This window comes from Mixophyes fleayi, chromosome 4, assembly GCF_038048845.1.
Source record: "Mixophyes fleayi isolate aMixFle1 chromosome 4, aMixFle1.hap1, whole genome shotgun sequence".
Classification (NCBI taxonomy): Eukaryota; Metazoa; Chordata; class Amphibia; order Anura; family Limnodynastidae; genus Mixophyes; species Mixophyes fleayi.
This window is the reverse complement of record NC_134405.1, coordinates 268,826,732-268,843,883: the sequence shown is the minus strand read 5'-3', so window position 1 is coordinate 268,843,883 and position 17,152 is coordinate 268,826,732. Positions and strand designations below refer to the sequence as shown.

The 17,152-nt window shown below is 38.9% G+C and overlaps 1 protein-coding gene across 1 annotated transcript in view; it reads left to right on the top strand.

Moving 5' to 3' along the window:
* Positions 1 to 17,152, top strand: part of FSTL4 (follistatin like 4) — a 1,520,806-nt gene that overhangs the window by 1,462,954 nt on the left and 40,700 nt on the right. Inside the window, exons 13-14 of the mRNA XM_075209744.1 lie at positions 11,926 to 12,075; positions 12,523 to 12,630. Of these exons, the coding sequence (XP_075065845.1) occupies positions 11,926 to 12,075; positions 12,523 to 12,630 (258 nt within the window). The remainder of the gene's footprint in view (positions 1 to 11,925; positions 12,076 to 12,522; positions 12,631 to 17,152) is intronic.

Sequence of the window (17,152 nt, the reverse complement as noted above, 5' to 3'; positions counted from 1 at the left end):
ATATGGAAATGTCAGACAGTCCCTTTCCTTACTGGGAAGAAAAGCAGGCCATTTGGAAACCCATGTACAAACTTGCTTTGCAATACCTAAGCTGCCCACCCTCCAGTGTGTACTCTGAACGAGTGTTCAGCACAGCAGGGAACTTAGTCAGTGATCGCCGTAGAAGGTTACTTCCCAAAAATGTGGAGAAAATGATGTTTATAAAAATGAACTACATCTTCCACGAGGAAGGCCTTCACCATCCAAGACATCCAAGCACTGACTGTTCTCTAATGGCGGATTCAAGCGGCGATGAATTGATAGTCTGTGATGATGACGTACACACTGATGAGGGTGAGGATGAAGCTGAAGATGATGCCGATAACATCTTTTTAAAACTTTCTATGTAAGTGTAGGGTGCAATCTACCCCCAAAGAGGAAAGGGACTTGTGGCATTTCCATATCACATACCATCTTGAAAGGCTGCTGTTAGGGCAATTTATCCTTAAGGGTAGGGTGTCATAGACAGAGTGACCCTAAACTGGCTTTGTCCATTTTTCATAATATTGTACAGTCTATAATGGCTGAATTTTTGGGTATTTTATACAAGTGGAGGGGGGCCTAGAGAGACAGAAACCAAACTGGCTTTTTCCATGTCAATTAATATTGTACAGTCTATAATGGCTGAATTTTTTGGTATTTTATACAAGTGGAGGGGGGCCTAGAGAGACAGAGTGACCCCAAACTGTCTTTCTCCATGTCAATTAATATTGTACAGTCTATAATGGCTGAATTTTTTAGTATTTTATACAAGTGGAGGGGGGCCTAGAGAGACAGAAACCAAACTGGCTTTCTCCATGTCAATTAATATTGTACAGTCTATAATGGCTGAATTTTTTGGTATTTTATACAAGTGGAGGGGGGCCTTGAGAGACAGAAACCAAACTGGCTTTTTACATTTCTTTACATATTTAACTATAAGTGTAGGGTGTAATATACATTCAAAGACGATGGCTGCATTGCCAATATGCATAGATGGAGAGGAAGACAATCTGTTTTGTGTGTAGAATAGGCCTACCAACGAAGAATTAAACTGTTTTTTTGGATGATTTATTACCTCAACAATTAGATTACTTGTCTCTAAAACAGTTGGAGCACTAAATTGGGTTAATTTAGGCCCAAAAACATGGATTTTCCCAAAAAATAGCAAAACAAAACCAAACAAAACCAAAACCAAAACCATAACACGCAATGGCGGTTTTGCAAAACCAAAACCAAAACCAAAACACGACGGTAATCCAGATCCAAAACCGAATCCAAAACCAAAACACGGGGGTCAGTGACCATCTCTAATATATATATCTAATAATCCAATATATAGAGGTCCACATATTGATTTTTTCATGCAATTATTGGAACTGACACTAACTAGAAATTTCTTTTACTTACAAACGTACAGGCTGTGCAATGGGTTCTAATGTGGCACCATCTTATGCAAATATTTTTATGTTCCAACAAGACAGAAAATTGTTTTTTTCTGAGCCTGAAATCTCATCACAGATTTTTTTCTACACTAGGTATATAGACGATCTTTTCATAATATGGAGCGGCAGCAAAAAAAATAAATAGCGGCCGGTGGCGCTCTGCGCATGCGCAGTGATGTCATTTGCCCGTGATTTTAGTGCAAATGGTGCTATGCACCCCTATATAAAGGGCATAGTTTTTAATATCACCTAATTCCTCCTGATGAAGTTCAAACTGAACAAAATGCATTGAGGCCCACAACTGTACTATCTGAGACCCTGTTTCACTGATCTACCCTGGGAGTAACAAATTAAGATATCACCCTTTCCTGAGCTTTTGTATGGAGCCTATAGAGGGACATCTTTAACTACCTCAAGGGATATGACTACCAGTGATCTCGCCTGTATATTATACAGATAAGCTTATATTTATTATCTTCATTGTAAGTTTGCATTTTATATTTTTAATCTGCTGAATAAATTATTTGCAAAAATACTACACCATATGGCTTTCTTATATCTTTCCTACTATTGAGCGGTGATGCAGCAGTTATTAATAGAACATACTATATTTGCATCTTGTCTCTGTGAGCAAAGGAAATCACCACCTGGGATGACTGAGGAGCCTATATACAGATAAGCTGTTATTTTACTTATTTCTGGTACGCACACTACTACACTATTAATCTGCACAGTGTCTCACCTGATTTGCTGCAATATGCTGCTATATGCTGATATCCACATGCATTACTATTTTTCTAAGGATTTTATGTTCTCTGGACTCTCTGAGCTTACTGACTATATATACACAATTATCTGTTTTTACACCTGAAGGCGCCATCCTTCCATAACTTATCATTTATATATATATATTTCTCAAATAATCCAATATATAGAGGTCAACATATTGATTTTTTTCATGCAAATATTGGAACTAACACTAACTAGAATTTTTTTTTACTTTGATGGTCAATTTAATTTACAAACATACAGGCTGTGCAATGGGTTCTAATGTGGCACCATCTTATGCAAATATTTTTATGTTCCAACAAGACAGAATATTTTTTTTTTCTGAGCCTGAAAATTCATCACAGATTTTTTTCTACACTAGGTATATAGACGATCTCTTCATAATATGGATCGACAGCAACAAAACATTTGAAGCCCTCTTCAAAGCTATCAATATCTCTGACTCTACCATCAAATTTACCTATGAATATGACCTGCAGGAGATTCACTATTTAGATATCACAATAAAAAACAAGGACACAAGTTAGCCAACACTATATACCATAAATCTACAGATAGAAACACTATATTGTTGGCTATTAGTCACCACCCTTTAACAGGGTTTAACCTATTCACAGATGTTGCGAGTACATCGCATCACAAACTAAATGGAGGATACTCTAATTGAGATGGATTTGATGATTCAAAAATTTCTCAAACGGGGATATTCTAAACAGCTATTAGAAAATATTAAAGCAAAAGTTTTGAAGATTCCAAAACCTGATACACTTATGAATAAGAGGCTGGCAAAATTGGTCAATAAATTAGCGTGGGTACAGTGTTATAACACAAAAAGCCCAAGTACAGCTAAAACAGTCAAGTTTTGTTGCCAATGGATCCAGAACTGTCATCGCTAAGAGAAATCTCCATTATGAACGGGGGCGAAACATCAAAGACCTAGTGATGCGCACAGATGTTACAAACATGAAATCATCTTAAATTAATGATAGATTTACAAAAGTACTCACAAGTTGCTTTAAGTGTCCAAACTGCATAACATGTCGGTATATGGAGACAGGAAATACCTTTAAACATCCTCATTCAGGCATAGAATACAAAATTAATTTTATGCTATCCTGCACCAGTACATACGTAGTGTATATCATCATGTGCCCATATGGCCTTTACATACGTGGGCAAAACATCTCGGCAATTCAAGGAAAGGAAGGCTCTTCACAGATCAGCTATAAGAACGGCCATAGAAAAACATAACAGTGAACAACCAGTTGCTAGACATTTTTTGAATGCTAGACACAATATGGCTATGCTCCGGAATAAACTTATTGACCATGTTTCACCATTGCTTGGAGATAGAGATAATAAATTAATGCAATTGGAATCTACTTGGATACATCCCTTAAATACAGTGGTTCCATATGGGCTTAATTAGAATCTCCCTCTTAATTGTTTCTTGTAGATCTGGATGCATGCTCCCTGTGAAACTTCCCAGGCTCTTTTATTTGAGCCTCAGTGCTTGCCCATGGCATGCCCATGCATGCCATGGGCATGCATTCATTACAATATATGATGTATGGTTAGTGGTTTATAGCTGCTTTATTTAGATATGATCATGCAAATAATAGATGATGTATTTATATAGTATCATTATATATATAGAAATCCAGGTTGCAACTGTTTTTGGTAGTATTAATGGTTAATATTAGAGATGTTCACTGACCCCCATGTTTTGGTTTTGGCTTTGGATCTGGATTAGCGTTGTGTTTTGGTTTTGGTTTTGCCAAACCGTCCTTGCGTGTTTTGGTTTTGTTTTGCAATTTTGTTTAAAAATAAATGTTTTTGGGCATAAAAAAAACTAATTTAGTGCTCTACCTGTTTCTTGGATAAGCAATGTAATTGTAAAGCTATATAATTATGAAAAAAACAGTTTAATTCCTGGTAAGCCGTCATTAATTCTACACACAAACCAGATTGTCTTCCTCTCCGTCTATGCATAATGGCAATGCAGCCATCGTCTTTGGGTGTATATTACACCCTACACTTATAGTTAAATATCTAAAGAAATGGACAAAGGCAGTTTGGTTTCTGTCTATCTAGCCCCCCCTCCACTTGTAGAAAATACTAAAAAATTCAGCCGTTATAGACTGTACAATATTAATTGAAATGAACAAAGCCAGTTTGGGGTCAGTCTGTGTATGACACCCTACCCTTAATGAGAAACTGCCAAAACAGCAGCCTTTCAAGACGGTACGTGATATAGAAATGCCCCAAGTCCCTTTCCTTTTTGGGGGTAGATTGCACCCTACACTTAAATAGAAAGTTTTAAAAAGATGTTATCGTCATCATCTTCAGCTTCATCCTCACCCTCATCAGTGTGTACGTCATCATCACAGACTATCAATTCATCGCCACTTGAATCTGCCATTAGAGAACAGTCAGTGCTTGGATGACTTTGATGGTGAAGGCCTTCCTCGTGGAAGATGTAGTTCATTTTTAAAAACATCATTTTCTCCACATTTTTAGGAAGTAACCTTCTATGGCGATCACTGACTAAGTTTCCGGCTGTACTGAGTACACACTAAAGGGTGGGCAGCTTAGGTATTGCAAAGCAAGTTTGTACATGGGTTTGCAAATGGCCTGCTTTTCTTCCCAGTAAGGAAAGGGACTGTCTGACATTTCCATATCAATTACCTCTTGAAAATAATCCTCCACCATCCTTTGCATGTTAATATTTGTATTGGATGGAGTTACAGGCAAGGTCACACATTTTTTTTAAAAATCCTTCAAACCAGCCCAGATGTTAAACTGTTCTGGTCTGCGCCCTGTGTCTTCCCTGCTTCTTTTTGGAAAATTAAATTTTTTACGAGCAGCAGCTGCTTGAGAAACTGAAGGAGGACAAGTCGTCAAGCCAAGGCCCAGTTCAGCGGACAACTTGCGGAGCAATAGCTCCTTGCAAAATTTCACATCTCTTTCATTTTGAAGCAAAGACTCAATGTAGGTCTTAAACCTTGCATCAAGCACACTGGCCAAATCGTAGTGATCCGAGTTCAAGATTTTAATAACTCGAGGATCATTGTGAAGCGAATTAAGTACGTCACAATTTCAAATGGTTTCAGTGAAATACATCCCTCTCCTTTCCCAATGTCATGGCTTGTGCAATAAGCTTGGATGGTTTTGCGCTGTTCGTCCATCCTCTGAAGCATGTACAGGATGGAATTCCACCTATTAACCACCTCTTGCTTAAGTTGGTGGCAGGGCAAGTTAAACTGTTCTTGGAGCTGCTGCAATCTCCTACATGCTGTGGCAGAATGCCTGAAATGCCCTGAAATTTTACGGGCCACCGAAAGCATCTCCTGCACCTCATGGTTATTTTTTGGGAAGCTCTGCACCACCAAGTTGATGGTGTGAGCAAAACAGGGAATGTGATGGAATTCACCCAGCTGTAATGCGCACACTATATTGTTTCCGTTATCAGAAATGACATATCCTGGAGAGAGTCCAAGTGGTATAAGCCATGTATCAATCACATCTCTTAGTTTGCGTAACAAATTGTCAGCTGTATGCCTGTTAGTGAAGCCAGTGATACAAAGAGTGGCCTGCCTGTGACAAATGTTACATAGTGGTGCACATGTTGCTGCTGTTCCTGCTGATGAAGGCGAATGACCAACCCAGTGGGCTGTCATAGTCATATAGTCTTTGGTTTGACCACTTCCACTTGTCCACATATCTGTGGTTAAGTGGACAGTGGGCAGAATGGCATTTTTCAGCGCAATCTCTACATTTGTACACACTTTTCGGTATAGTTGTGGAATAGCTTTACGGAAAAAATGGGGTCGCGATGGAATTCTGTAACACGGACACAAAACCTCAATTAACTGTGAAAAACCAACTGCGTTTATTGGGGATATTGGACGCAGATCTAACACTAACATGACAGCCATGGCTTCTATGATTCGCTTGGCGACTGGGTGACTGCTGTCATATTTGCTTCCCCTAGCAATTGATTATTTCACAGTTAATTGTTGAAATGTAGGACTGCTCTTTTTCTTGGCCTTCCTCTCGGCTGATGATTCACCTCCAGCAGCAGCAACAGCAGCAGCAGTGGGACTAATTCTTTCTTAAGAGAAATCAATTATAGTGCAGGAGTCATCCAGACTTATAAATTTGGATGCAGGGCTAACTCCGAGCACTACTGAGGATATTGATGAGGACGTTGTTGTGGGTGTATTCTGTAGCCGTCGGGGTGTCGGTGACCGAAGAGTCCTAGCTGATGATGGCGTGCTTGTAAGTTATTTGGAAGAACTTTCAGATTTTCCCAACACTTTGCCATTAACTCTCATCAAATGGCGTAACATAGACAAGGTTCCAAGATGGTTAAGGTCCCTCCCTCGACTGACTGTGGCTTGACATACACTACAAATGGCTATACAACTGTTGTCTGGATTTGGGTAGAAATGATTTCACACATGAGAAGTGGATTTTTTTGTTTTATTCCCAGGCATGACAATGGCCTTTTTCTTGTCACATGCCAGAACTGCTGCCACTGGTGCAGGACTTACACAAACAACCTCATCCTCATCAACATCCTCATTAGCGCCCTCGTCGCCTACACAAATCTCCCTCTCATCCTCTTCTTATTCCAAAGTGGCATCCTCAATTTGTGTATCACCGACTACACTCGGTCTGTCCAGGCACACATCAGCAGAACTGCTGAAAGGGCCCTTCTTTATGGGTACACTAACAGAATGCTCACGATTAGACATACCACTGGTGGATGGACTCTCCACAGGGATTGGTGTCATTTCTGATTCTGAGCATACATTATCCTCTAAAGCCTTACTGTTTTCTTGCAGCTCGGCTTTGTTGCGTAATAGTAGTTGTGCACCACTTTTAGACTCCAAATTACTTGGTCTTGCTTGGTCACGAGTGACCTTACAAGAAGAAGGCTCAGTAACATTTTTTGATCTGCCACTAATAGAGAAAGGATAAGTCCTCATTCTTTCTTTGCCACTGCGTGTGCAGAATGGCATGTTGGCAATTATTTTTTTCTCAGCAGTTAACTTTTCTCAGTTACACTTTTTTTCGCTTCAACACGGTAAATTTTTTTTGGGTGTGTGTTTTCTTTTCCCTGATTTAAAAAGACTATGTACTTTTACATCGGCTTTACCAGATGACGTACTGGGAACATTACCATTAGGACTGGTGCCAGCACCTGTTGCTGATTCTGCTCATATGTGGACTGCTTTGGATCAATTTTAATGAGCCCAAAGCACTTGTAGCACAAAATATTGTATTAGATAGATACTGCTGACAAATATGACTTTTAACAGCCAGAAAAATTAGTGTTTCACACTGGGGAATATTGGACACCCAAAAGCACTTGTAGTGCAAAATATTGTTTTAGATAGATACTGCTGAGAAATATGACTTTTAACAGCCAGAAAAATTAGTGTTTCACACTGGGGAATATGGGACACCCCAAAGCACTAGTGAATTTTTTTAAAAAAATAAGCCTCCTCTATCCTCCTCTCTTCCTGCTCTAACAATTGCTAATAGAAATTGAATTAATAATAGAATTGAATAGATTAGAAATGAAAGAATAACACAAAGAATAAGGTGTACAATTATAGCTCTGCCCCTGCTCTAATACAGCCTGTGACCTGACCCTGCTCTCTCCCTCTGTCAAATGGCGATGGATTGCAGTGGAGGCAGGTATTTATGACTTTCAAATCTCGCGAGAACCGACCTTAGAAATACAAATACGTCACAATGACGTTTTGCCTCGATTTCGATACTGAACGGGTGGGAGAGTACCGAGCCTGGCTCGGTACTCGGATAGGCAAAGTTCGGGTGGGTTCGGATCTCGGGGAACCGAGCCTGCCCATCTCTAGTTAATATATCTATTAATAGCAATACGAGTTCTCTTAATCAAGTATAGCTTATATAAACATGCTGATATTGGTAAGTCACACTGATATATTGTATGTGTGGCTTTGCCATTTGTATATCAACATATATGTATTTTCCTTTTCTTTTTAAATGTTTGCTTTTAGTGTAGTTTTAAATGGTTATGGCACTTTAGGTGGTTACCCGGTGATCATTGGGTAAATAGACGCTAGTTTATTACTTTTGCACTAGAATATTTTTGTTTTTTTGAATGTCTAGAATTTGGGTTGCCGTGGTGATGCTTGTTAGCCACGCCGTGTATGATGATGTTTCTCTGCATTGTTTGTCAGTTTTGATCTAGTGGGAGTGCTATTCCCTTGCAATGCATGCTGGAATGGCAGAGCTAACATAGGCAGCTCATTCCACATTGCAGCAGGTGTAAGGTATGTTAATTATGCTGTGCACTATATGTAATGAGTATGTTTGTCAGACTCACATGATGTCCTTGAGGAAAGTACTATACTGAAACATTGGATTGGATTAAATACACCTTTTTGATACAAACTACAATCTGTCCTAAATCCTCGAGTGCCGCCCTGGAATCTATACATGTATATATATATATATATATATATATATATATATATATATATAAATATATATATATATACAAGTTAACCCGTGCATGATACTCATGCATTCTAGTCAAATCAAGCTACTTAAGGTGTTAAAAAGGTTCTTGTCATGCATTTGGGCCTAGTTACTTCCCGACGCAAGTGCCCTTTTTTAACGTGGTTTTGTCCACATGTCAGCACCTCATCATTTTTCTCCATCACCTCATCCTTCATCTTCATCGCCACATCCTTCATCAAGCTACTTAGGGTGTTAAAGACTCCCCACTGTCACCCCCGGCAACCACCAACCACTCCCAACTGTCACTTCTCCTTCAAGAAATATATAGGTCAGTGTATAACTCTGCCCAGCAGGTGGCGCTGCAGCTTGGTTTTTTTTCCCACACACGCCACTAGACATTTATATAGTAGATATAGATATAGAGATATATATATATATATATATATATATATATATATATATATATATGTATATAGTGTAAGAAATATGTTGAACAGTTCAGCTAGGCCCATAGTTGACCTAACTACTAACCTACTACACATGTAAGCATGTATTACTGACATGCAGATTGAGTCTTGACAAGACAATGCAATTGAATGTCCACATTCTGAGAAATTGAGAGGACAGATTTTGGCACTGGCAAAGAGTATATGTAAAGATGGAGATATGATGGCTGAAGCTGCTTATGATGCAGTGAATGAGTTGTAACCTCCAGCAGGCGCGCACTCAGGGAGGGGGGGGGGGTTCAATTGTCCATAAACTCCTTTCCCCTATGCTTGTATCCTGCTTGCTCCCCTCTGTCAAATGACGCGTCATTATGTCACAGTGTGGATCCAAAATGACGCGTATTTTGGAACCCTGCCCCCCCATCACGCCCACCTCCCCCGGCAGGCTTCCGGAAACCAACTTTCTAAAGTTGGTAAGTATGGATGAACTAAATGAGTGGAGGGGGGGTAAAGAGAGGTAGAAGGTTTTGAGGAATATTTTGAAAAGGGAAGCGGTTCCCCCTGTCTTTATACTTTGATCCATGTTTGCTAGTAAACAGAGCAAATCCACTACTCAGAGTAGCAGGTTACTGTCTTCATTCACACAATTCATCAGCACAGTGCTGACTTCTGTCTCCCTCCATGTTTGTGTGTACTGTGTGTCAGTGTCTTTTGCCCCTCCCCCTTCTAGTGTGTATGTCTGTATCAGCTTCTTCTATCCCTGGTTGTGTTATCTTTTTATCCAAATTTGCATGGATAGCCCTCTTTCTCCCTCTGTATTTGTGTGCCCCCCTTTTTATGTGTGCCTGTGTCTCCCCATGTGTGTTTCTCTGCCCCCCCCTGTGATTATATGTCTCTATTTCTACATTGTGTCCCTTTATTTGCCTCCCCTTTGTGTGTATCTCATTTTGCCATCTCATTACATATGTGAGCCAGATGGGCACTTAGGGGTATTTTACAGTTGTCCAGAACCCCCCACATTCAAATCAAACCACCCTAAAAGCAGTATCTGCACAACATGGTGAAGCTATCTGAGGTCGCAGAAAGATCAGTAAGAAAGAAAGGGGTGCATGCATGATTTCATGCCCGTGACATGACGCAGCCTGAGCGTAACACAGCAGAGATGGCACCCCTTATACCCCCACAACAGGGACGACAACATTTCTGCTGAGAGGTACTCACCTCTCAGCAGAAATGCTGTCGTCCCTGTTAGTATGCTATGCTATGCTTAAAAAGTGGGAGGCACATATAGAAACTGCTGTAAATCCTACACCGTTCACCTGATTTGGATGTAAATACTCTCAAATTAAAGCTGAAATTCTGCAGTTAAAGTACATCTTGTTTGTTTCATTTCAAATCCATTGTGGTGATGTATAGAGCCCAAAATATGAGAACTGTGTCGATGTCCCAATATTTATGGACTTGACTGTATAAACTATATTTGAGATACTGGGGTCTATTTATAAATAGGGCCCCCAGTTCAGTGATACATAGGTGTTTTATAGCTGTAAACTATACTAAGTATATAAGGATTTCAGATACAATACTGTGGAAAAAATAGGTTGAAGAAATAGATTACATTTAATAAAAAATATATATATTTTAAAACCTTTCATTAAAAATGTTTTATTCAAAGAATAAATTGTTTTCAAACTATAGTAATCTGTTGTCTCCATCCTGTGATGGCAATAACAGAACAGGTATTGTGGCGGTGCAATTACCACCATGATGCTTGTTAAATAGGCTTCCCCTTACAAACATTTGGAAACCCCCGTTTTGAAATCCTGCGTTTGCCCCTGCTCCCGGATACAACTTTCTGATCCCGATCACCAAGTAAAGAGCATTACTCTAAGCTAACTCACTGAGGTGATTGCATTCAGTTGTGTGAAAGGCGCGCTCTGATTGGTCAGTACTGCAGCCTTTCACGTTGCTCCATTCAAGTTTGCAGTTACATCCTACACAGAGGGGCCAGGGCTGTCTGTGCACCAAAGTGCTGTGCTCCATGTTCCCTGTCCATGTTCCTTTGCCTGTTGTAGATATACTGTTACAACCTATCTAAAGAAATAGTGAGTTAGGAATTTAATATAAGTGCAAGTATAAGGTAAGGTAAATATAAGTACAAATACAGAAAGCATTTGATTTTTATATTATTATCTATATTATATAGATTTATACTATTATATATTATCTATATTGATATATCTACTGTATATAGATATAAATAAATATATATAATCATGCATTTGGCATATTGTGCATTTGCAAATATGTGTAACAGAAAACTTTCAGTAAAGTGCCAACCACACCCCCTCATTAGGTTGGCCACACCCACTCGGCAAATGTCACTCCCATTTAGATGGGGGGCACCGGTGCCCTGTCTCGCCCAGGGCACTAAAATGTCTAGTTACGGCACTGCTGTTATCACAAGTTGAAGTGAAGTAGGAATGCTTCTTTATGCAAGAGTAATTCAGCTCTGAAAATATTGCTTGCAGTGCCTTCAGGTTTTAATCAGTTACATGTGAAGCAAAGGAGCATTCCCAGTTTGCCTCAATCTGTCACCATGGAAGTAATAGTTCTGTCGGGGGGGCAAGAGTTTACCACTAAACAGTGTAAGGTTCTGGGAAACCTACAGACCATTGCTAACATTTTTAATGTCTTTTTTTTCCACTTAGGAAGAGATGTGTCAAAAACATGAAGGAGAACCAGATCAAATATGTTCATGGTCTTCAGTAATCAATGTGAGGGAGAAATACATTTATGTCACACAGCCAGAACAGAACAGGGTTTTAATCATTGATATCCAGATGCAAAAGGTTAAACAGGTAATTTTTTGTAAATGCATTGATGAATATGGTAAACCATTTTTACTGGTAAAGGTGTTCTAATTTACTCTTCATAAATCTTCTAAGATTGCAGAGACCGAGTTTGACTTGTATTGATGAAACATTTATCTCTTTAATTAGGGCATTAACTGAAAGTTGCAGGTTATGCAATAAAAGTAAAGTGTACAACACTGGTATGGCTCAATTTTATTATTAAGTAGCCTTAAAGAATATTTAATTTAATCAATTCTTCTGAAGTACTATTTACTAAAAAATACATGTTTATTTTTAGAAAGACATTGTATAATTAGCTTTTATTAACCCTATTTCTACAGTATATATGTCCTCTGTTGTGGTACAATAGACATGCAGTCCAGTGGATTAGGGATCACAGGCTATATGGTTTAAGTTCATTTTTGTAATTATTATTTCTGATTTTTCTTTAAGACAATAGATGTTGATCCTTATCCATCCAAATTATTTTATGACAAATCCCATGACCAAGTTTGGATTATTAGCTGGGGAGACATAAATAAAACACATCCAACTTTACAGGTTAGTACAATGTTTGTTTACATATATGTTTGTGGTAATTATTTCAACACTGACAAATGATTTATTATGACAAAGGTTCTGCTATATGTCCCAATGCTGTTATCCCCATACTCATGTCATCCAATATTTTACATTTAATCATTATTTAAAATAAATGTTGAAAAATGACTGGAAAGCCCATGTGAGTGAGAAGAATGGATTATGGTCAATGAGAAAATGACTAGTCCTTAATAACTGTCATGAAAATTATTTCAGGGTTGCAAATGTAGAGATTTAGTTGTGTGATTATGGTAGTGTGAACTTTTGGTGAAGCCTCCCAAGCTTGGCTGATGTTTTTGGATAAGGTCACAGTAGTTGTAAATTCCTTTCTGAATATGTAGAATTATCCCCATTTGTTCTATTACCTCTTCCTTCCTTTTTCACAAGTTAACTTTCCATCATTGAGGGTAACAATTAGAAGTTAATATAGTTTCAAAAGGATATTTTTTTTTTCAGGAATCCTACTCATGTTTTGCCTATATCACTTTGCAATTTTTGTAGTTTTTAGGATGCCTCACACACTTTGCATTAGGTCGGAAACATTTGAGTGGTAGTTAATATACCAGAGCCATAACTAGATAGTGAAGCCCCCCCCTTGGTGGAAGTAGATGCTACCTCTCAGCAGTGGTGCACCACTGTAGCCATCCTATGGCGTGGACACCTAGCCCTGCACAAGCGCAAGCCCTTTTTCAACACTACACTCTCCTGCCTGTTCTTGTAGTTTTGACTACCTGGTACTGCTGCTGTTGGTGTCTTAAGGTCTGTTGCTGCTTGGCCAGATCCTGGAATGTTGGAGTCCCGTTTGGAAGATAAATAATTATTATTCACCTCCTGGAGAGTTGAGGAGTGAGTGAACAATGTAGGCTCCACTCCCCCTCAGCCAGCAAGACATTAAATAAGTAGCTTTTTACATTTAATAAACAGGCCTCCTTCCACCCATTTAATAAATATGTTTTTCCCCATACACCCCTGACATTAAATTAATAACACCCATTTAAATATTTAGGTATCCTTCCCCCTAACCAGCACAACATTAAATTAATAGTGTTTACATTTAAAAAATAAGACACATTCCTCCCATCCACCTTCCCATTTATTATGTAGAGCTATTTCCCCCATTACCCCTAACATTAAATTAATAGTATTTCCATTTAATGAACTAGCATAGTCCCCTGCTGCCAGCAGCTCCAACAATAAATTGATAGCATTCCCATTTAATAAACAAACATATTCCAACCCCTACCCCACCCCCACTTCCACCTGCCCTGAAATTAAATTAATAACAGCATTTGCAAAGGACTAGGCATTTAATAAAAAGGCCTATTTCTCCACAAGCCCCAAAATCAAATTAATAGCTTACAAATGTCCCTCACATTTAATAGAGACTATTATTGCTAATAATGATATCATCTTCTTTTGAATATATTATTTATATTTATATATTAATATATATATTTTTTATAGTTATATTTAATTACTTATGCTTTATAGTATTTATGTGGCATATATTTAAGGCAAAAAAAAAAAATCCCCCCCTTCTCTCCATCCTGCAGCCTCCTGAAACCCCCTTTGTTCTCTCTAACCTCCTCCAACCCCCTATTTTCTCTTGCCCCCTCTCACCCATTTTCTTCATTCAACCCCCCTCTTTCCGGCCCCCACTCCCTTGTTATCTCCAACCACCTCTTCCCCTATTACTTCATAAGTAATTACATTTATTCTTGTTTCTTCATTCTCACTTTTCTGCTGCTTATTCTTTTTTCCTTCTTCCTAACTGCACCTCTCGGCTCCTCTACACTGACAGCGTTGTAATGTCACGACGCTGTAGGTAGTCGGGAGCCGTCTTAAATACCATGTGTGAGATTGAGTAAATTGCCAGCTCTTGGGGTCTCAATCTAATGGAAGGATTGTCCATTTCATTCTGCCTTGTTCCAGGCATACAGTTTATGATACGAAAGTTTTTGTCTGTCATTTCATCCCATTTGTTTTTGTCAACTGTATTTGCAGTTGTCATTTTTATTATATGTTCTTTTTTTATATATGCTCTAATGAATGCATTAGCCTTTTATGAAGAGCATTGCTTGACAATGGTAACCCTTTGAATGTTGGTGTGTGAATATCCATTTGACTAAAAAGTCTAGTGTCCCAGCGTGTACATTTGTGCAAGAGTTTTGATGTGTTAACCATTTGACTGCTGGTGTGTAAATTGCTAACCTGTGTGTAACAAGGAACATAATGTGTGCCAGTGTGTGACAGTATATTAGGGTCTCTATGCCCTTATTCAGTAGGTGATGGCAGATTATAGGTGTATATGAGTGTAAGAGCACTGTTCGAATGAAATTCAGCAAATCTATAACCTGTGTGATAGGTCAGTTAAAGATTGAGTGTTAAAATCATGTGTAAACTAGAGATGCTCACTGACCCCCGTGTTTTGGTTTTGGATTTGGATTACCGTCGTGTTTTGGTTTTGGCTTTGGTTTTGCTAAACCGCCCTTGCGTGTTTTGGTTTTGTTTGGTTTTGTTTTGCTATTTTTGAAAAATAATACAATTTTTTTGGTCTAAAATAACCATAATTTAGTGTTCCACCAGTTTCTTGGATAAGTGAGGTAATTCTAAAGCTAATAAATTATGGAAAAACAGTTTAATCCCTGGTAGACCGTCCTTAATTCTAACACTTGCCTGCAAATTATACAGACAAACCTGGTTGTCTTCCTCCTCCATCTTTGACTATTGGCAATGTAGCCATCGTCTTTGGGTGTATATTACACCCTCCACTTAAATAGAAAAAAAGCAGCCTGCATAGACTGAACAATATTAAAAATAAATGGATCAAGGTAGTTTGGTGGCTGTCTATGACCCCCACCCCCTCCACTTGTAGTTAAATAGAAAAAAAGCAGCCTGCATAGACTGTAGAATTAGAATATTAAAATAAATGGACAAAGGCAGTTTGGTATCTGTCTGCATCAGACCCCCTCTTCACTAGGAGTAAATTAGAAAATTATTCAGCCATTATAGACTGTAGAACATAAATAGAAATTGAGAAAGGCAATTTGGTATCTGTCTGCATCATCCTCATCAACATCATCATTAGCGCCCTCGTCGCCTACACAAATCTCCCCCTCATCCTCTTCTAGTTCCAAAGTGGCATCCTCAATTTGTGTATCACCGACTACACTCGTGCTGTTCAGGCACACATCAGCAGAACTGCTGAAAGGGCCCTTCTTTATGGGTACACTAACAGAATGCTCATGATTAGACATACCACTGGTGGATGGACTCTCCTTATGGATTGGTGTCATTTCTAATTCAGAGCATACATTATCCTCTAATGCCTTACTATAATCTTGCAGCTCGGCTTTCACATGTAACAGTAGTTTCTTTTTCGCTTCAACACGGTGAATTGGTTTTTGGTGTGTGTTTTTTCCCCTGATTTACAAAGACTATGTACTTTTACATCGGCTTTACCAGATGACGTACTGGGAACACTACCATCAGGACTGGTGCCAGCACCTGCTTGCTGATTCTGCTCATATGTGGACTGCTTTGAATCCATTTTAATGAGCCCAAAGCACTTGTAGTGCAAAAAATTGTAGAAATACTGCTGCTAAATATGACTTTTGACAGCCAGAAAAATGAGTGTAAAACACTGGGGAATATTGGACACCCCAAATCACTTGCAGTGCAAAATATTGTCTTATATAGTTACTGCTGACAAATATGACTTTTTTTTGACAGCCAGAAAAATTAGTGTAAGACACTGGGGACTATTGGACACCCCAAATCACTTGCAGTGCAAAATATTGTTATATATAGATACTGCTGACAAATATGACTTTTTTTGACAGCCAGAAAAATTAGTGTAAAACACTGGGGAATATGGGAGACCCCAAAGGACTTGTAGTGCAAACAAATTGAAAAATAAGCCTCCTCTATCCTCCTGTCTTGCTGCTCTAACAATTGCAAATAGAATTTGATTTTATTACAAGAGAGTCCCCTATAGACGAACGCAATTAAATATTGACAGTGTGGCACTCGAGCTTGCACTTTCCTGAAGGGGTTAACATGGGATGTAGACCCGAACAATAAGGTGGAGGGGAGGGTCTTGTGTCTTTGTATAGTATGCTGCACTTCCTGGTCTGAGTCACTCTGTGTTATGATCTGCCCTGTTTCTTTGTGTGCATTTTGCCCTGTGTTATTATTTGCCTAGTTTCCCTGTGTGCATATTACCCTGCAGTGCCTATGATTCTCCTGGGGTACTGCTGTTCAGCCTTTCCGGTCAGGGGTTAACTTGCACTGCTAGTTAATCACTCCACACCTGTCTGTGGCCTATATGTGCCTGCTGATTCCTGTATCCTTTGCTGGTCATTGAAGTTTTCTTGCCTGTTCATGTGATGTTCCTAGCCTGTTCATGTGATGTTCCTAGCCTGTTCGTGTGATGTTCCTAGCCTGTTCATGTGTCTCTCTGTTCCTGGATTACCTGCATGTT